This window comes from Pseudochaenichthys georgianus, chromosome 21 (genome assembly GCF_902827115.2).
Source record: "Pseudochaenichthys georgianus chromosome 21, fPseGeo1.2, whole genome shotgun sequence".
NCBI classification, from domain to species: Eukaryota; Metazoa; Chordata; class Actinopteri; order Perciformes; family Channichthyidae; genus Pseudochaenichthys; species Pseudochaenichthys georgianus.
The window spans coordinates 33,572,812-33,591,177 of NC_047523.1; the positions used below are offsets into that span (position 1 = coordinate 33,572,812).

Below are 18,366 nucleotides of genomic sequence, written 5' to 3' on the forward strand. Positions count from 1 at the left end.
CACTCTCCTCACATCCCAAGCTGCATCCCCAAAACGTGTATTATGTTGTTACATCGTTTCAGATGTTATGTTTCAGTGTGCTCTTGATAAGCCATTAAAACAGTAAAACACGTTCAGTTTCCTTTTTGTGTCTCCTGTTCACCAAAACATACCCAGGAAAAAGAAAGTAATCCAAAAGTAATCTAAAAGTAATCTGATTACTTTTTTAAGGCACGTAACTGTAACTGTATTCGGATTACTTTCAGAGCCATGTAATCAGTAATCAGTAACTGATTACATTTACAAAGTAACCCTCCCAACCCTGTATACAGTCTATGGATGCTATATACAGTCTATGGATGCTATATACAGTCTATGGATGCTACCTGTGGAAGTTACCTGCTTGTTCCTTCCACAAACCCCGCCCCTCGGTTACAACAGTAAGGTGAGTAATTTGAAATTCCGACCGCTTTGTTATTTACCTTCACAGCAGACAACTCTATTTCAAGAAACAGACGTGGAATAAGCAGGATTTTTATAACCTTGGAGGCGGACTACTTTATACCCGCAGCACATGACACACGATGGAGCTGAAAGGAAATGCTTCTCAGGCTCTTTCGGGTGATAATGACAGTGAAAGGTGAGCTTTGTGTCGATGTGTTCACTGACTCCTGCTTCTCTTTTAGTTACGGTTCAAACATGTTTATTCTTCACTAACAGTAACATCAGGTAATTTCCTCATCATATAATTGTATTTACATCAGTGGTGGAATGTAATTAAGTACATAACTCAAGTACTGTACTCAGGTAAAACAAGATGTACTTACATATAGTATTTTACAATTATGCTACCTTTTACTTTTACCTTACTACACTTTGTAGGTACTTCTTAGTCCACTATGATTTTATAAAGTCAGTTACAAGCTACGTTGCAAAGAAATGCTAGTCATAAAAAATAGAAATATATTATAAATACTGTATTTGTATATATAATTATAGGTTGAGCTACCCAAGAGTAGATCAAGTAATAGCATTTAATTGTTGATTATATGATTCAAGACTTGGCCGTACTACATGAGTATACCTTTACTTTTCGTAAAAAGTATAATTTGATACTATTACTTTTGTACTTTTACCTAAATACGATTTTGAATGCAGAACTTTTACTTACTAGCTTATTATTATACTTATTATATTTATTGTAACAAAGTATTTTTAAACTGTATTGCGATTTTTACCTGAGCAAATTATCCGAGGGCTTCTTCCACCTCTCGTTGCCACTTTGTTTTACTTGAACATTTACAACAACAGTTATTAAAACAAACGAGATCAGTAAAATATCATTTCAAAAAGCTGTTTGTTGAAAAAAACGAAACTTTCTGAGGTTACTTTTCAAACTTGAATGTTGCTCTTGCTACTATAAACCCAGTATAAAGTCATTTAAAACGGACTAATCATCAGGCTTGGCTATTTGATCTCCTCTCTGCTGAAACCCAACCCTGGGGAGGCTGTTGTAGCGTCTGTCCTCAGGGAATAGGAGCGACAAAGAAGGGCGGGGAGGAAAGGGACACCAGCTGTCAGTGGTGCTTTGTGTGTAGTACTATATTTTTGTAAATGCTGGACTCTGTGGATTTGCCCCTTCAGGATTGACCCTTATGGCTTTGAGAGACGTCAGGATTTTGAACCCTACAAGGAGATGATGACAGAATATGTAGCGGTGCTAAACAGAAGGTCAATGAGATGGGACAAACTGCTTCAGGAGAAACCACATGTGGAGAAAAACCTGACAGGTACAACAACAAAATATCACCAGTAGAGGAATGTAACAACAGAGACATTAACTAAAGCTTCTTCTATTTCATGTTGTACTTCACTTCATTTCAGGCTACTTTATACTTCTACTCCACTACATATCAGAGGCAGGATTTGTACTTTATTTTACTCTCATAGCCACTTTTAAGAATCAGAAAATCTGAAATATTGTATTCATCCCCCATGAGGAAATGTAAGTGTGACGTATACTGCTGTGAAAAGCACCCTGCTGCAAACTGGGTACATCCTTTGATACTTTAGGCTCATAATACTTTTGTACTTCTTTCTAAATAATATTTTAAACTCAAGACTTTTACTTGTAATGGTGCAATTAAGACAATAGTACCTGCTTCTACACAAGTAAAGGATTTAAGTACTACTTCTCTATTAGCACACCACTGTTGTGCTTTCAGTGCTTTTTGTGGTTATGTAATTGCAATTATAAATATATATATAAATGTTTTCTTTGAAGTGAAGCGCTACGTGCGTAAAGGTGTGCCTAATGAGCACCGTGCCAGGATCTGGATGGCGGCCAGCGGCGCTCAGGAGCGACTGGAAAGAAAACCGGGTTACTACCAGGCTCTGCTGAGCATGGAGCATGACACCAAGCTGAAGGAAACCATCCACACAGGTTCAAACAAACAAACGTTACACAGAGGACATTTTGACAGGGGTGAACAGAAAGTACATTTACTCAAGTACTTTTTTAATTTTCTGCTACTTCATACATTAACTATAATATACTTTAAAGGAAACTAAGGAACATCTTACTCCCCTTCATTTATTTAATAACTTTCTGAAGTTAGAAAATCATATTCAGATCAATAATGCAAAAATATAATTATAATATTAATTGATCTCGTATTATTATTACAGGATTAAGATTAAACTTTATTTATCCCTTGGTGAAATACACACATTCTGCAGTATAAAGTAAAAAGGATATAAGCAAAATTAGAGTGATGAACACATTAATGCATCAATAATTCTTATTTTGATAACATAAAATATTGTTCTTATGTTGGTCGTTGTTCAAATGTAGTACTTTTTTGTTTTTGTACTTTAAGTATATTTTATGCTTTGTACTTTTATTTAAGATTTTGAATGCGTGACTTTTACTTGTAACAAAAATATTAATACACTTTCCTTCTTACTAAGACACTTGAATAGAATAGGGGACATGAATAATGTTATTAACAACAGAACTTTGTCTATGAAGTGTCAAAATGTCCTCTGTGATAAAAGCCGGATCCAGCCTCCCCATCGCCCTACAATTATTCCCCCTTAAAAAACCTCCACACGCCTGAACTTGTATCAACACAGGTACATTTCATCATCAATTCATCATCAATCATACATGTGATACTCCTGTAACCACCTACATGCATGTATGTTAGAGACTGAGCTGTTTTTTGTTTTTTTTATGTTTTGTCTTTTGCTTTGTAATTATGTATTTGTCATGTATGTGCTACTTCATTATTGTGTTGTAAAAACTGGAAAAATAAATACATATATTGTTTAAAAAAACCAAAATAAAACACAGGTACATTTCATATTAAAATTCTTGTCATGTTATTTTTGTCAGACATGCACAGGACCTTTCCTGACAACGTCCTCTTCCAGAGCAAAGCAGAACCGAGCCTGCAGAGCGCTCTGTTCAACGTGCTGCTTGCGTACGGACACCACAATAAGGAAGTGGGCTACTGTCAGGTGAGGAAAGCTCATACGTTTTCCTCTCATTGTTTACCTAAAGAACAGGACCAGTTAGTTCTGTATTCATTTAAATACAAACAACCCACATGTCCCTTTCTTTGCAACATACTAATTCCTCTTCCTGTACAACAAACTGTATTGCTTAAATTAAAATACTAATTTACATTTTGATGTACACAGTAGTCACAGACTTTTTTTTGTTTTTTTTCAAATCAATGGGTTTGCTTAATGTAAACAGTTGTGTAGTTATCTATTTTCCCCAGACATGCATAAATAACAAGTTAACAATGTATTGGTGTACAAGCTCTTTGATTTAGCGAGTTGGAAATATGTTGTTGCTGAGGATGTGTCTTGTCCTGCCAGGTATTAGGGTGCATGTGTCTGTAAATCACTGTTATAAAATCATCGCTCTCTCGCTGTTCGTGTCAGGGCATGAACTTCATTGCAGGCTACCTCATGATCATCACCAAAAATGAAGAGAACTCCTTCTGGCTCATGGATGCATTGTTGGGAAGAATTCTCCCAGGTAGAGTTTATTTGTATTCTTTATCTTCACAAACATGAAAGGTCATGCAAACACCGACAAGTGTTTAAAAAGAGTACGAGTTGCCCAGCCACCACAGCTACAACACAAGTGACAGGACAGTTTTTGGAGATGTCAATAAAAAGGCCGAGAAGAGGTCTAATCAGACTCCAAAGTGACACAGGGCTTTTAATCCGTCTCACTTTATTTTTAAAGCATTACATTAACTGAATGTCTACAAATAAAAAATGGAAGAAAAGTTCAAATAAAGCATTACAAAAAAGTTGTTGATATTAAAACTCTTTCAAATCAGTAATACTGTCATCTAGTGTTCAAATTAAAGCTGTGGGCTAGCATTAGCATACTGAATGAATACACACTTCAAGGCAGATCTGAGAGCAGTGTAGCATGATAATTTACCTGCAACAAAAGGTCTGCATATGTTCCTGTTTATAAGGGGAAGAGAGACCAAAGTGTATATTTTCTAGATCAGTGATAACATTTAAATGCATTTGCCTCTGCTGTTCAGTGTTATATCATGACCCACTTGAAGCAATGTTGGGTCATTGATGTCAGGCTTTTTAAGATAATTAAGGCTGACTATAATGTGTTAATAGAATTATCTACAAATTGCAAATGAATAGTAATAGCTTGTTCGTTATGATAAAAAAGGCTAAATAATAATGGACCCAGGTTGGAGCCTTGTGGAGCTCCACATTGAAAATTCATTCTGGACTACTACAGCCATCTAAAACATTTCAATTTGATATTAGATTTATAAAGTAGAGATATGAGCTAAACAAAATAAAAGTAAACTCCTATACTTTGTGGATATGGTAGATTTCTACAGTCCGGCCATGATGGGTCTGAAGACCGACCAGGAGGTTCTCGGGGAGCTGGTGAAGGCTAAATCTCCTGCAGTCGGACAGTTAATGGACCAGTATCCCGGCATTTGGACGCTGGTGGTGTCTCGCTGGTTCATCTGCCTCTACATCGACGTACTCCCAATTGAGGTGAGGAAAAGTTGGGGTTTAATAGTATAGACAAATAAGGAATTCAAGCAATGTCGAAGCCCTAATTTGTCTTGTTCATTGTTCTTACAGACAGTTCTGCGGGTCTGGGATTGTCTTTTCTACGAAGGCTCAAAGGTTCTTTTCCGTGTTGCTCTGACTCTCATCATTCACCACCAGCCGGAGATCCTGCGCGCTCGTTCTCTGACGGATGTGTGCGAGTGCTTCAAACAAATCACCTGCGGAGCATTCACTCTGGACTGCCACACCTTCATGCAGGTGCGATGAGAAAGGACATTAGCATTGGCTGTTGTTACATGGGATAAGAGATGTTTGAACATTAGCTCTCCTCCACTGGCAAACTTTAGCAAAAGGTCCACCTGCTTTAATCCCTTTTTTACATAAGGGATTATTCTGGTGAATACTTTGACAATAGATCTAATTATAATTTGGTCTAGAATACTGTATGTACGCAAATAGTGAAACATTCAGACGAAAGTAAACTGAGCCCATTTCAAAATGTCTTGTTTTATCCAGGTAACATCTCTAAATACAAATATAATCTAATTTCTACTATATAAAAAAAAAAAGTAAAACCAGGAATTCACATTCAAGAGGCTAAAATCAACATATTTCTGGATTTTTTTCTTAAAAGAAAATAACTTCAAATTATCAAAGTTGTTGCAGTAACTGTTTCCGATCCTAAGTGCTTTGCATAATGGTTGATTCATTTTTATTCAATAGTAGAAAGAGAGGTGTGTGGCGCAGTGGTATGTGCGTAGGTGTTCGGGGCAGGGGGTCGCAGGTTCAAACCCCACTGCAGTCAGCATGTTGTTGTGTCCCTGGGCAAGACACTTCACCCCAAAATTGCTCCTTTGGGGAGTGCCCACAGTATTGAGAATGTAAGTCGCTTTGGATAAATGTAATGTAGAATATACTCCTTAATTAAAAAAACAGAATTAACCTGGCCTCCCTGAGAAGCATTCAGTCAGGTTGCACTGAGGAGAAGACATTTACCAAAAGTATAATGATCAGAAAAGGAGGTGTCATGTAAAATATTCACAGTTTTTTCAGATTATGACAAATTGAAGCCACCCCTGGGATAGGAGTTTATCCAGAGCCTGATAATTATAGATGAGGTGTTTACATGAGGCTTATTCTGACTGAGTTTTACAGACTTTTTGTAAACACTGCTTAGTGTGTACTCCTGTAAAGGAATAATTAGAATCAATTGCGTGACATTATCTCAAATTCTCTTTCTACAGAAGATATTTACCGAACCTGGGACCCTGTCGATGGGAACTATCGATAAACTCAGAGAGAAATGCCGACAGCGAATACTGGAGGAGGAATCCGGACACCGGTAACATTTTGGATCCACCCTTTCTTACTGGATTAATAAAACCCTTTCATTCAGTGTAAGTAGACAACACTTTAATATCAGGAAGAATTAACTATTTGATCAAATGAACTACTCATGGATTTGTTTCCTTCTGTTATACGTTTCTATATTACTCTCTAAAGGATGTAAACATTTTCTCATGGTCTCACATTTCTGCTGCTATAAATACTTCAAGATAACCTGATACTAATGTATTTAAATTGGCCATTGTTTTTATTACTTGCACTATTGTATTGTAACTTAATAGTAGTAGGGAGTGGTTTTATTATTGTGGAGGATAATATATGAGGATAATAATATATAATGATAATATGTGTCTAATGGAAAAGAGTTGTTGATGTCTCTTGCACTGAAACACTATTGAAACTGTACTTTCTGAAGTAAAATGAGATATATTCATTTACGGAACTTTGTGTTTTACTCTATTAGAAACCTAACACTAGCTGACCTAAAGAAATGCCTGTGCGAAACAAAGATAAAGAAAAACGTTTCTTGTAAACCTGGGGCCTGCGGGCTGTTTTAACAGTTACATAATGTTGTCTCGCACCTTTGGACAACTTTCCTCCTCCCTGCATGTACAGAGACAAACGTATGAGCTCAGATGTGATAAAAAAATGAACGGTGCTAAAACACTACAGTTCAGAGTCCTGCGGGCTTTTATTTCAGCCGTCTAGTTAGAAGAGGATTTACACCACGAGGACATAAAATCTAATTACATTTTATTGAAACTATAAAAAAACTGATTTAACAATAATAATAAAAAAGGCACTTTTATTATTGACACAGTAATATAATTAAGTCTATGGTAGATAAGAAGGAATTTAAAATAATGCATTTCTAGAATACAATTTCCAATTATTCTAGACCAAAATAACGTCGCAACCGGTTTCACTGCTGAAGCGTATAGTAACGACAAAACAAAAAGTCTCGTTCATTCAGTTTTATTGACCTCTTCTTTAGAAAACAAACCGTTCAAACAAATCCATTAAAACCTTATTAAATAACTACATGAATATTTAGACGAGGGAGAAAAAAAACATGGGAAAAAAATATCTTTACTTTCTCCTACAACATCAAACAATGCATTTCTATGGTAGTAACGGTACATGAAGGCTTAGTGAGACACAGAGTCTCGACATGGCAGCACACGGTGTCAGTGAGTGAGTCCCTCTGTGGTATTGGCTTTACGTTCATCCTATCTATGTCACTGCGGGGAAGGCACTGATAAACACTGACCGGAGCATTTTGACCTCTTGAATCATTACATGGAGCTGTTTGTTTGTCAGAACATTAGTGCAACTTCTTTCACATCAGAAGCAAAAACCCAAGTGGAAAAGAAAACAAACAACACCACCCGGTGGAGTGTAACACGTCAACATTTTAACACTCAACAGTGATGTCCTGAGCTTTTACATCCACATAAGCCAACCGACGACTGTTTAAGCAACTTCACTTTGTAACCGTAAACCCCAAGCGTGGCTACAATGACCTTAAAGAATAGTTTGACATTTTTAGTTACATGATAGGATGGAGGAAGATGATAACCACTCTCATTTCTGAACTGATTAAATTAGTTTCGTATAAAGACAGGAAACGGGAGGATCAGTTAGCACTGCTTGTCAAAAGTTAAGAAATATGCCCACCATCACCTCTAAAGCTCCCTCAGCACAATATATCTAAGATTGATTTGTTCAATACAAAACGTGAATTGCAAAAACATGACATTGTGGATAAATGGGAGGGTTCGGTGCTACAGAATATTTAATTGTTTACACTTTGCACAGATCAATCAACAGAGTAAATAGGCAAGTTTTAGAAGTGCTGGTAGGCTTTTGGATTTACTTCGACAGAGCCAGGCGAGCCATTTCCCGCTGTTGCAAGTCTTTATGCTAAGCTAGGCTAACCAGCTGCTGGTTGTAGCTTTACATTTACTGTGCAGATGGTATCCGAGTGGTATCAATCTCGTTTTTCCCCCCAAAAATGTTGAATTATTCTTTCAAATGGAACCAACTATTTTAAAAAAAGTTCACAACTGCATCTTCAGTCTCCATACAAAATGTGCCGAGTACCGTAAAGAGGAAAATAACTAATCCCAGTAAATAAAATAAAATTCAAGCTACGAAGGGGACTTCTTGCATATATATCCTTTTTAGAGTCGGGTTAAGGTGTGTTACATAAAATCTGCAAACTTGGGCTAAATGTAGAGTTACAATAAAAAAACATCAGATCATTTCAGTCTGAAGTGGACTGCCAGAAATATTCCCTTTTATATTAACAAACTTCATTTAAGGCAAGACCACTAAAAATAGTCACCCTAAAGCCGATAAGAAAAAGCTAGAGTAGCTATTCCCTCAAAATCACACAATCCCTCAAAATTCCTTTCAGAGAAATCATAAATAGTACATTACATATTGAGAACGCTAACTTCTGATCAACATCCGCCCTCTCCCTAAAAGTACTAGTTTTCCTTCACTTCCTTCCAATCCCCTAACAAAGCCCCTTTCCTTTTTTTTTTTTTTACAAATGAGCGCGTCAGTTCGGAAGGAGCAAATCAACCTGCACTAAGTGATGATGACTAGCGTTACTGATGAAGGCTAAGAACAGCACACACAGGCAGGGAGGGAGGGTGAGGGGGAGAGGGGGGGCACAGGGTGGAGTGTTTAGTCTCATAAAACAGTGGTTAATCTCGGGGGGGGGGGGGGTAGCACGCTCTGCCCTGAGTCATGTGACCTCAGATGGTCTGGTAGCCGGCGTGGCTCCTCTTCCGGCCGATGAGGTACGCCAGCAGCACGATGAGGACGAGACCCGCGAGAGCCGCTCCGACGATGATGGGGATCAACATGTCGTCTTCATCCAACTGGCACTCCTCCGCTGGGGGGGAACGCCAGAGAGGAACGATTAGAGCAAAACCCGGGAAGCCATCGAGTTTGAAGCTTCTCAAAGCACACGTTTTTTCAAATCGTAATACTTATTGCTGAAAACTTATTATTGCAATGTCTGTTTTTTTCCAATATGGTGAAGCCCTAATTTGTACATTTGAAGGATTGAAATGAAAAAGTGCAAAAACACATTTGTTAATAAATCTAAACTCATAATCATGATCTCAATATTGATCAAAATAATTGTGATCATAATTGTTGCCTTGATCGCACGGATGCAGATAAAGATAGAATACATGTATTGTTTCATATTGTTTGTATGATTAGATTCCAGAGATCACTGCATATGATTGTTTTCGCCATTTGTGATCCAAACATTTACGAGAGCTTTGTCACAAAAGTTCACATTATACAAAAGAAAAAGATGGATGTTATCATATCAAAAATGTATCCAACAAAAAGGTCAGCTCTAATCCATTTGTGTTGGTGAAGTTAATTCAATAATATTAATAAATCCTTTCATTTAAATTGCGAATTTTGTTCGTGGATGTTTAATCTTAGGTGTGATGGTGTTAGAGAATATAGCGGCAGACATGCAAAGCTACATTTGAAAGCGTCTGTACTACTGTAGTTGTACCTGCTCCGAACTGATCTCCCGAGACGCCGAAGGGCTGCACCTGCACCTGGAAGGTGTTGATGGACAGATCCGGGGACACGGTCAGAGTCTGCTGCTCACGACACATGTAGGAGAACCCCAGGGTGCCGCGCAGGAAGTCCAGACTGCTGTTATCAGCTGAGACGGGCTCTATGGGACAAAACAGAGCAGAGAGTGATTACAGAGGAAGATGTGTTCAGTAAAACTAAAAGAATACAGAGGTGATACAAAACGAGGAAACGGAGTCTTTTTCTGGAACAAGCTTTGTCCACTTGGCATCTTTGCCTCTCTACATTTGTGACATTTTGTATCATCTTGGATGTGTGTCTACAAACAGACATCTGGTCGCTGGCTTTTTAATTAAGGGATGTTGGACTCCAAGAACACTACCACACATTAGTAGCGGGTTATCAGTGATTATTGCAAGGGATATGTTTGTATTTGTCAATAACCTTAAGGCCCCGACACACCAAACTGACACCAAAGAACACGTTCCGACGGACCCGATTGTTGCGTCGCCTCATGTCTGCTGCGTCTTGGCCACGTTTCGCACTGGAACACACCGCAAAGACTTCAGCCGCAATCGGCTCGGTGTGTCAGGACCTTTAAGGAAACTCAACTGATTGTGCCTTTGACGAAATGCTTCACCACCTTGCATAGAGAATTGAAAAGGTGGCTGCTTTGTTCAAGACATAATATAATAATCTTGTTTAATAAAATAAAAAAATGAAGAATCGCTTCTGGGCTAAGTGAAAAATAAGCACTGTTACAGACAGAATAAAGAACGGCGGCAGGAGACCAAAGATGAGCCGAGGAGTTCAACTAGCTTCACAGTGACCAGGTGACAGCTGAAGTTCAAACAGGAAGGAAATGTTAATGGCCTCTGAATGAGTTATTGTCTTATTTAACACAACTTCATTTTGGACATTAGTAGAATTGGTACAATGCTAGAAATAATCCTAACTCGAAGTCTAAACATTTTAATTTTTTTAATGAATTGTTTGCTCAGTCGACTCATATCCATTTACAGGGCACTACTGTGTCTTCTTTCCATTTCATTTACAATATTTTAACACCAAATCACGGTCTGTTATTGAGTTACAAGGCAGAGTAGGTTTCTGTTTGGATTTATTTTCCATGGTCCTAAGAGTAATCACGTAAATGAAAGAACAATCTCCAAAAACTGACCACAGGATTGGTTTGACATGATATGATAAAAGGTGAAACTACAAGGTTTAAGTGCACTCACCTTTCATGTCTGGCCATGCTGCAGACAGAGACACGTTACTCAGGTGGTACTTATTGGACGTAGTATTCTGGAGAGAAAAGCAACAGCAACAAAAATCAGCTACACCGCAGTGAAGTGAGTTTACCTCAGGCTCCAGCTGCCATCTAGTGGCTGTTTCATGAAATACAAGAGATGTTATACAGCAGGTTGTGAGGCAGGAATTACCCACCAGGGAGAAGAAGAAGGTGAGGTTGGTCTTCTCTGCATCGGTTGAGAGTCGCAGGGAAGCGGTGTCTGCGTCACATGATCCAGAGGACTTTGTCACATTCGGCTGGAGGTTCACAATATTCCGCACAGTCTAAAGAAAAAAAGGAGTTTACATTTAGGATTTGGAACCAGTTAATGTGGCTGAATTCAGAGAGCTGTTTGAGGGTTTATATTTAGGCACCTTATTCTGGGACACAGAGTTGAAGGTGATGTTGAGCTGGAGACCCATGGAGGCCAGTAAACAGGCCGTCCCGTTGCTGCTGCTCACCACATAGATACCCTTCTCAGGTCTCATGGCAGCCGTCGTCTGAGCAGCAGCAAAACCCTGGAGCAGGACGCCAGCTGCAACAAAGTTTCAGTTCAAAGTTACGATTTTCAGAGGTGCAATGTGTTCAATGCTAAATACATAATTAAAACAAGACTTTATGAGAACCCTTTAAGTATTAGATATCAAAGCCTACGCAAGTACAAATATCTATCTTGCACGTATATTTGGTAGCTCAAATTTCAAGGATTATACCAGCAGTAAGTGATTTGTGCATTTAACCAAAGAAAACACTTGGATGAGAACACAACACCCTTTTAAAAGCTATCGTTGATGTTATATAGTGTGACATACAGAGGTGTAAGAAGATATTTTACACAGGTAAAAGTAGCATTGTTAACATATAAAGTATTGTATTCAAAATTGTACTCAAGTAAAAAGTACAAAAGTATTGGCATTAAAGTATACTTCAAGTACAAGTTCTAATTTCCCAGTATGGCCCATTTCAGATCTAAAAATATTACATTTTTGTATTGTATAATTCTTTTTAATGCATTGATGTCAATGTTAACTTGGTAAAGATAGGTGTTATTTAAATAACTTGCTGTACTGCTGGGTAGCTTAACCTATAATAAGTTAACACATTATTATTTATGTTCTGTATTATAAATCCATACCTGCAAAGTAGCGAGTTACTTAATGTAATGAACGTCTAAAGTAGCATAATGTGAAAAAACACAAAATGGTTACTTTACACTACTGCTGATACGCTCCCATATTTTGAACTCAGTTTGAGTTCATCCGCAGACTGAGCTGAGACTGACGCCTTTACTTGCGCCAAAACAGAGAGAGACGTGAACGCATCATTAAACAGTCCATCATGTAACGTTAAGATAAACCGTATAAAACATTTCTGCAACCAAAATCAAGTTAACTGACATATGTAGGCCTGACAAATCAGCTGCTTGTTTGCTCTTTAATTTATCTGGTTTTATTACATTTTAAACCCTTATAAAACACAGAAAACGTTGCTTTTCACTATCTAGTTGAGAATAGTTTATATAGTGACCTTAGCTAAACGTCAGCTAACATTAGGCATCAGGAATGGGACGTCATCAAACAATAACCGTTTCTGTTTAGCTCGCCCGGTTAACGTAGAATATAAATGGGCCAATACTCACCTAAAATCAACTGTAACGTTACTCCCAGCCACCATGACTGAACAGCACCGATCTGAGTCATGCTTCTCTCTTCGGTAACACTCCAGTTGCTTCTCAGGGACACAAACAACAAGACGCGGCTAACTGGCTAGCTTAGCAAGATGTTGTGCTAGCTAACGTTAGCGTAACAACAACAGCAAAGGGTGAAATAATACTCAAGCGCACTGGATTTACTAAGATGATAAAGCTCTGGTTCTGGTAACAACCACACTGACGTTTCTGGCACCACGTTTAAACTTTGTATGGTGTATATTTGCTAGCTGAGAGGTTAATTTAGCTCGCCTTTTAACACTTTATCACCGCAGCTTCAGCACAAACTGACATCAGTGTCATGTGACGGGCTTTAAGAAAAAACCCAGAAAGTCACGTGATGCACAGCAGCCACATGACAAGCGTATTAAGTGGTTTTTGTTAAGAGTTAAAGGATTACGACAATGTCATGCATTCATGAGTGGTGGAAAGTGTATTTGCTGAGCTGAAGTGCGTTTTCGAGGTACTATTCTGTATTTTGTAAAAATGTTTGTAGGTTAAATATGTCACTTTTTATTGTTTTAATTCATGCCCCTTATATTTTACTATTCCCTTTTTTATCTTTGTGTAGTGATCAATACAACATATATTTCTATATAACCATTTATGTAAATACCACATATTTGTTTTATTTAACCTTATTTATGTATGTTGTACTATGCTGTATTATATTAAATGTATGCTTTAGGCTACACGTTTTTTTCTACTAAATGCATTTTTGGAGGATACCTGTTACAAAGATTGATGGACAATTGCATTTACTAAAGTAGATGCTGTATTTAAGTACCATGTTAAGGTACCTTATGCCACTAGACTCACTGAACTAAAACAAATAAGAGACTAATATTGTTATTTGAATCACATTAATTTGTTTTGTATTTTCACCCTACTTTGCAGATAACGACTACATAAAAACTGCAATATAGCAAGGTTTGTCCGATAAATATAAATGTAATTGCAATCATCATTGTTTATCTAGCTGATGTGAGCTGGTCAGTTTTGTTTTGAATTGTTAACTTCACTGTGTCCCTCAATCAAACCCACTAGATGTATCTGGCCAACTCACAGGCTCAAGCTTGAATGTGGACGTCTAATTAAAGGCCCCGGAGGTCAGACCCCAGTTAAAAGTGCCTGGACATTTCACACACCAGTGTCAAAGTAAAGTCTCCTCTCTGTGCAACCTGACCCGACCTCACTTGTCTGCCTGATAGCTCAATAATTTCCTCACAGATCAGTGTGATTATGTCACTTGAGGCAGACGCGACCCTTTGAAAGAGGCAGAGGTCTAGCGTCTGTAACCTCTGCCTCTACACAGACCAACACTAACATTTAAGTATCATGGGGGTCAACTTATCTGTGGACCCTTTGAACACACAGTCCCTTAAACAGACTGGAGCCGGCTCCAATCAATCTTTCCGCAGTCTGCCAATGTTCTCGTGTTAACCAACAGCCACATGTTTTACTTTATGATCTGTACAATCTGATTTCTACTCTCTGCTTGATAAGGTGTGGTTTACAGGCCAGTGACAAATGCTGCACTTTTAGAAGTTGTTCATCCCTTGAAGTACCTTAGAAAACTGTAGCAATATGTCTCTTAAGGTCCAGAGGATAAAGGAACACAATTCACCTAAAGTCAAAATCCTTTGCATAACATTGTTTTCTATTTTATAAACTAGTACAGCTTTAATTTCACAATTTATAATACTAACCATTTAGTGTAGAAAAGTGCACCCAGCTGCCTTACCGTCAAAATGGCAGCAAAGATTAAAAAAAAACAGAGGGCTTATTTTTCTTATATCGTGTCTTACATCATGTGGGATTAATCTGTAGATGCTCTGGTTCAAAATGAGACCAAACCTTTCTATGGATATTCGTTTTTTTGGAAAACTAAAGGCCAAAATGTGGCCTGCAACAGACTAGGTGCATGTGGCTATTTGTTGGCAGAGTCGATTCCTGGAAATGCACTTTGCTACTGATGAAAATGTTGCCACAACCAGCCAGTAGAAGTGTGGGGAGACGGCAACAATAAGGATATAAAATCATTACAAAAATTGTTTAATAAAAACTCACAAACATCCCCTTGAGCATACAGCCCTTTTCTGAATGATTTCAACTCAAATACATGCCAAATCTTTGACATTGCAACTTTAAACAGGGAAATAGCTCAGGGTTTATTCAAGTAAAGGAGAATTGATTGTACATATAATGTAAGATGAATAAAGAGGAAGAGGAACTCATTAAATTTTTAATTTGAGCTTTAGATTTGCTTGTAAGCAGATTGGACAGAACCACGCTAGCTGTTGCCATCTGCAACCAGTGTTTATGCTAAGCTAGGCTAACCACATCCTGACACATCCTGTGCTTATCGTTCAAATATTGGTATAGAACGTTGGATCACAGTCAAAAATTGTAATCAAATCAGTAACTTTTGACATAATTAGACCAGACTCTGTATGCATTATTAGCTAAGGGTCATGGGAGATGTAGTTGTTGTACGTTAGTGAATTTTAAGTTTTATATTTTAGGTTTTTTCAGAAGTTGGACTGACCCAGGTTTACAGAAATTGGGCTGAGTCCTAGTTATGTACCTATGCTATCTAGTTTTTGGCGATAACACAATTCAGATCGGGTGAAATTGTTTGTGTTTCTTTACTGATTGGTTGTTTTTCTTTCTAACTAAGACCTCATTTAGTGGTCTTGCCTTAAATGAAGTTTAAGTTCCTGATTCAAACCACTGGCCTCGATTAAAACCTACAATATACAAGACTGTTGACGGCCTAGTTATTGTAGAGGATGAGTTACTCAACTTCCTGGCGGTTAAAATTAAAACTATGACCCAGGACGAGATAGTCCTTGTAGCCTCTAACACCTTTGAATCCGAATGGATCGAGACTTCTAAAAAGACGTTGTTTGAACTCTGTCCTGAAACCAAGCAGCGGTGTGTGACCTTTAAAGGCAACCATAAGGATGCAAACAATATCAAAAGCTGTCTAAAAGTACTAAATGAATGCGGTGAAAACATCCCCCGTTTTGTCTCCCACTACCTGGATGAGCTGCCGCCGGTTACGTTTAACAACCTGGATGTGTCCAACCTGCTGAGCAAGATGGAGCGACTGCACAGCGAGGTTTGCGCATTAAGACACGTAGTGGAAGTTCAGGCAGATATCGGTCAGAACCTGCGTGCTGTGGCTGCGACCATGGACAGCAGAGTTGCTGCCGTAGAACGTCAGTTGGAGCCGAGTCATGGTGGAGGACTGGCTGTACCAAGTGACACTGAAATTACCTGTGGGAGCGCTCAGGGTGATGGCCAGGATGGTGCGGTGTCGGTGAAGGATGCGAGCCCCCCCGGCTCTTCTACTGATGTACATCCCAACTGTGTTGACCCGCTCGCTGCGTCAGGGACCGTGAGTGCCTGTGTGAGCCCTGGAGGAACTGCGGTAAATTCGCAGGTATGGAGTCAAGTTGTGAAACAGGGCCGAGGTCGGAGGAATAGGGCCGAGGGCCAGTCTGCCTTATCTAAACAGCTTGTTGGGAAACCTGAACGGAGGATGCCTAAGCCTATTGTTGGCACTGCTGCACAAGGGAATATAAAAGTGATCCGTACGAAGTTGGTGAGTGTTTTTGCTACCAAATTCTCGCCAGACCTTGACGCTGAGACACTGTCCGAATATCTAACTGAACAACTCGGCCGTGATGTTAACTGTCACCGTATTGACACTGCGAGCAGCAGATATAGCTCGTTTAAAGTGTGTGCTGAGTGCAATGAAGTTGCGGAGATGTTTAACCCAGAACTCTGGCCTGAAGGCTCAGTTGTGAGGCGATACTATGAACCACGTAAAGCGGAGGTGATAGGGGCTAGCAGAGCTAGACCTTTTGCTGGTGCGAGGGTACTGAATGGGGCTACGGCTGAGCTGCTTAGCTAAAGGTTATGCGGGTTGGATCATTTAACTGTCGCGGGCTGCGCCTGGGCAACAGCGCTGCTGATAGGATCCGACGTGTAGTGGTGGACAACTTGCTACAAAAATGTGACATTTTATGCTTGCAAGAAACTTTCTTACCTAAGCAGGACTTGGGAAAGTTGAACTCTCTTAATGACAATTTTCACGGGGCTGGTGAGTCCACTACGGACCTATCTCTGGGAATAGTGAGAGGAAGGATAGCAGGGGGCGTGGCTATCCTGTGGCACAAAAAGCTGGACGCTGTCATTAATGTCATCAGGCTTGAAGTTGACTGGTGTATTGCTGTACAGATCAAAATGAATAACAAGGAGTTTAGCATTCTCAATGTATATACACCATATGAGTCACAGCATAATGAAGATGAATACCTGAACAGACTTGCTTTTATACATTCTTTTATTGTTGATAATCATTCCTCCAGTGTTTATGTAGTGGGTGATATGAATGCTGACATATCAGACAAAAGGTCCTTGTTTGCTAAGCATATGCTACAGTTTTGTGATGATAACAATCTTATATTATCAAGCCAAATACTTCTGCCTACAGATAGCTATTCATATATAAGCGAGGCCTGGCATACAACTTCATGGCTTGACCATTGCATAAGCACCGCTAATGCCCATGACATTGTAAGATCAATTGAGATTGTGTATGAGGCATCAATGTCAGATCACATTCCTTTTATAATGTCACTAGATTGTGATAGTCTCCCTGAGATGTCTCAGGAGGCTAAACATGCCTGTACCACTAAAGTGGACTGGTCCAAGCTCACAAATGAGGATAGGCTATTGTACTATGGGAGAACTGATGTCCTATTAAGTGATGTATATCTACCCAAAGTGGCAACTCTGTGTGTTGATGTGGGTTGTAATGAAAGCTCTCACCGTGAATACCTCTGTAACATGTATGATTGTATTGTGGGAGCTGTATGGGAGGCCAGTATACCGTGCTGTACCTACTCTAGGAAGAGACACAACGTCAAGCCAGGGTGGAATACACATGTGGCTGATCAATACGCTGAAGCCAAGAATGCTTTTGGGGCCTGGGTCCAGGCAGGAAGGCCCAGAGAGGGGCCTGTCCTGGATCTCAAAAGCGTACACATGCTAGATATAAATATGCAGTTCGTTATGTCAACAAACACACAGAAACATTGAGAGCGGACTCGATGGCTGAAAAGCTCCTTCATAATGATGTGACTGGCTTCTGGAAGGAGGTGAGAGCTCTGAACAGGGCCAGTACGTCATTACCGTGTACCATAGAGGGAGTATCTGGAGCCGATAACATAGCTGAGATGTGGAGGCAACATTACTCTACTATACTTAATTGTGTTAAAAGTGACCCCTACAAAGTTGGTAGTGTTGTGAAAAGTGACACAGTGGGAATCACAGCTAAAGAGGTTTATCGAGCAATTGAACAGCTAGCTGA

At 39.2% G+C, this 18,366-nt stretch overlaps 2 protein-coding genes across 2 annotated transcripts; one reads left to right on the forward strand and one right to left on the reverse strand.

The window, feature by feature from the left end:
• Positions 1-563: 563 nt before the first annotated feature.
• On the forward strand, positions 564-6,404 carry LOC117466381 (growth hormone-regulated TBC protein 1-A-like). Its single transcript, XM_034109588.1, has 8 exons — positions 564-619; positions 1,624-1,769; positions 2,264-2,422; positions 3,377-3,501; positions 3,934-4,030; positions 4,868-5,040; positions 5,131-5,316; positions 6,303-6,404. Exons 1-8 carry the CDS (start codon positions 564-566, stop codon positions 6,402-6,404), a joined length of 1,044 nt encoding a protein of 347 aa, XP_033965479.1.
• A 960-nt stretch (positions 6,405-7,364) lies between these two features.
• Positions 7,365-13,299, reverse strand: lamp1b (lysosomal associated membrane protein 1b). The gene is made up of 6 exons (XM_034110053.1): positions 12,915-13,299; positions 11,650-11,810; positions 11,431-11,559; positions 11,223-11,289; positions 9,956-10,123; positions 7,365-9,310 (listed from the first exon to the last, which is right to left on the reverse strand). Exons 1-6 carry the CDS (start codon positions 12,973-12,975, stop codon positions 9,171-9,173), a joined length of 726 nt encoding a protein of 241 aa, XP_033965944.1. The 5' UTR covers positions 12,976-13,299; the 3' UTR covers positions 7,365-9,170.
• Positions 13,300-18,366: the final 5,067 nt, after the last annotated feature.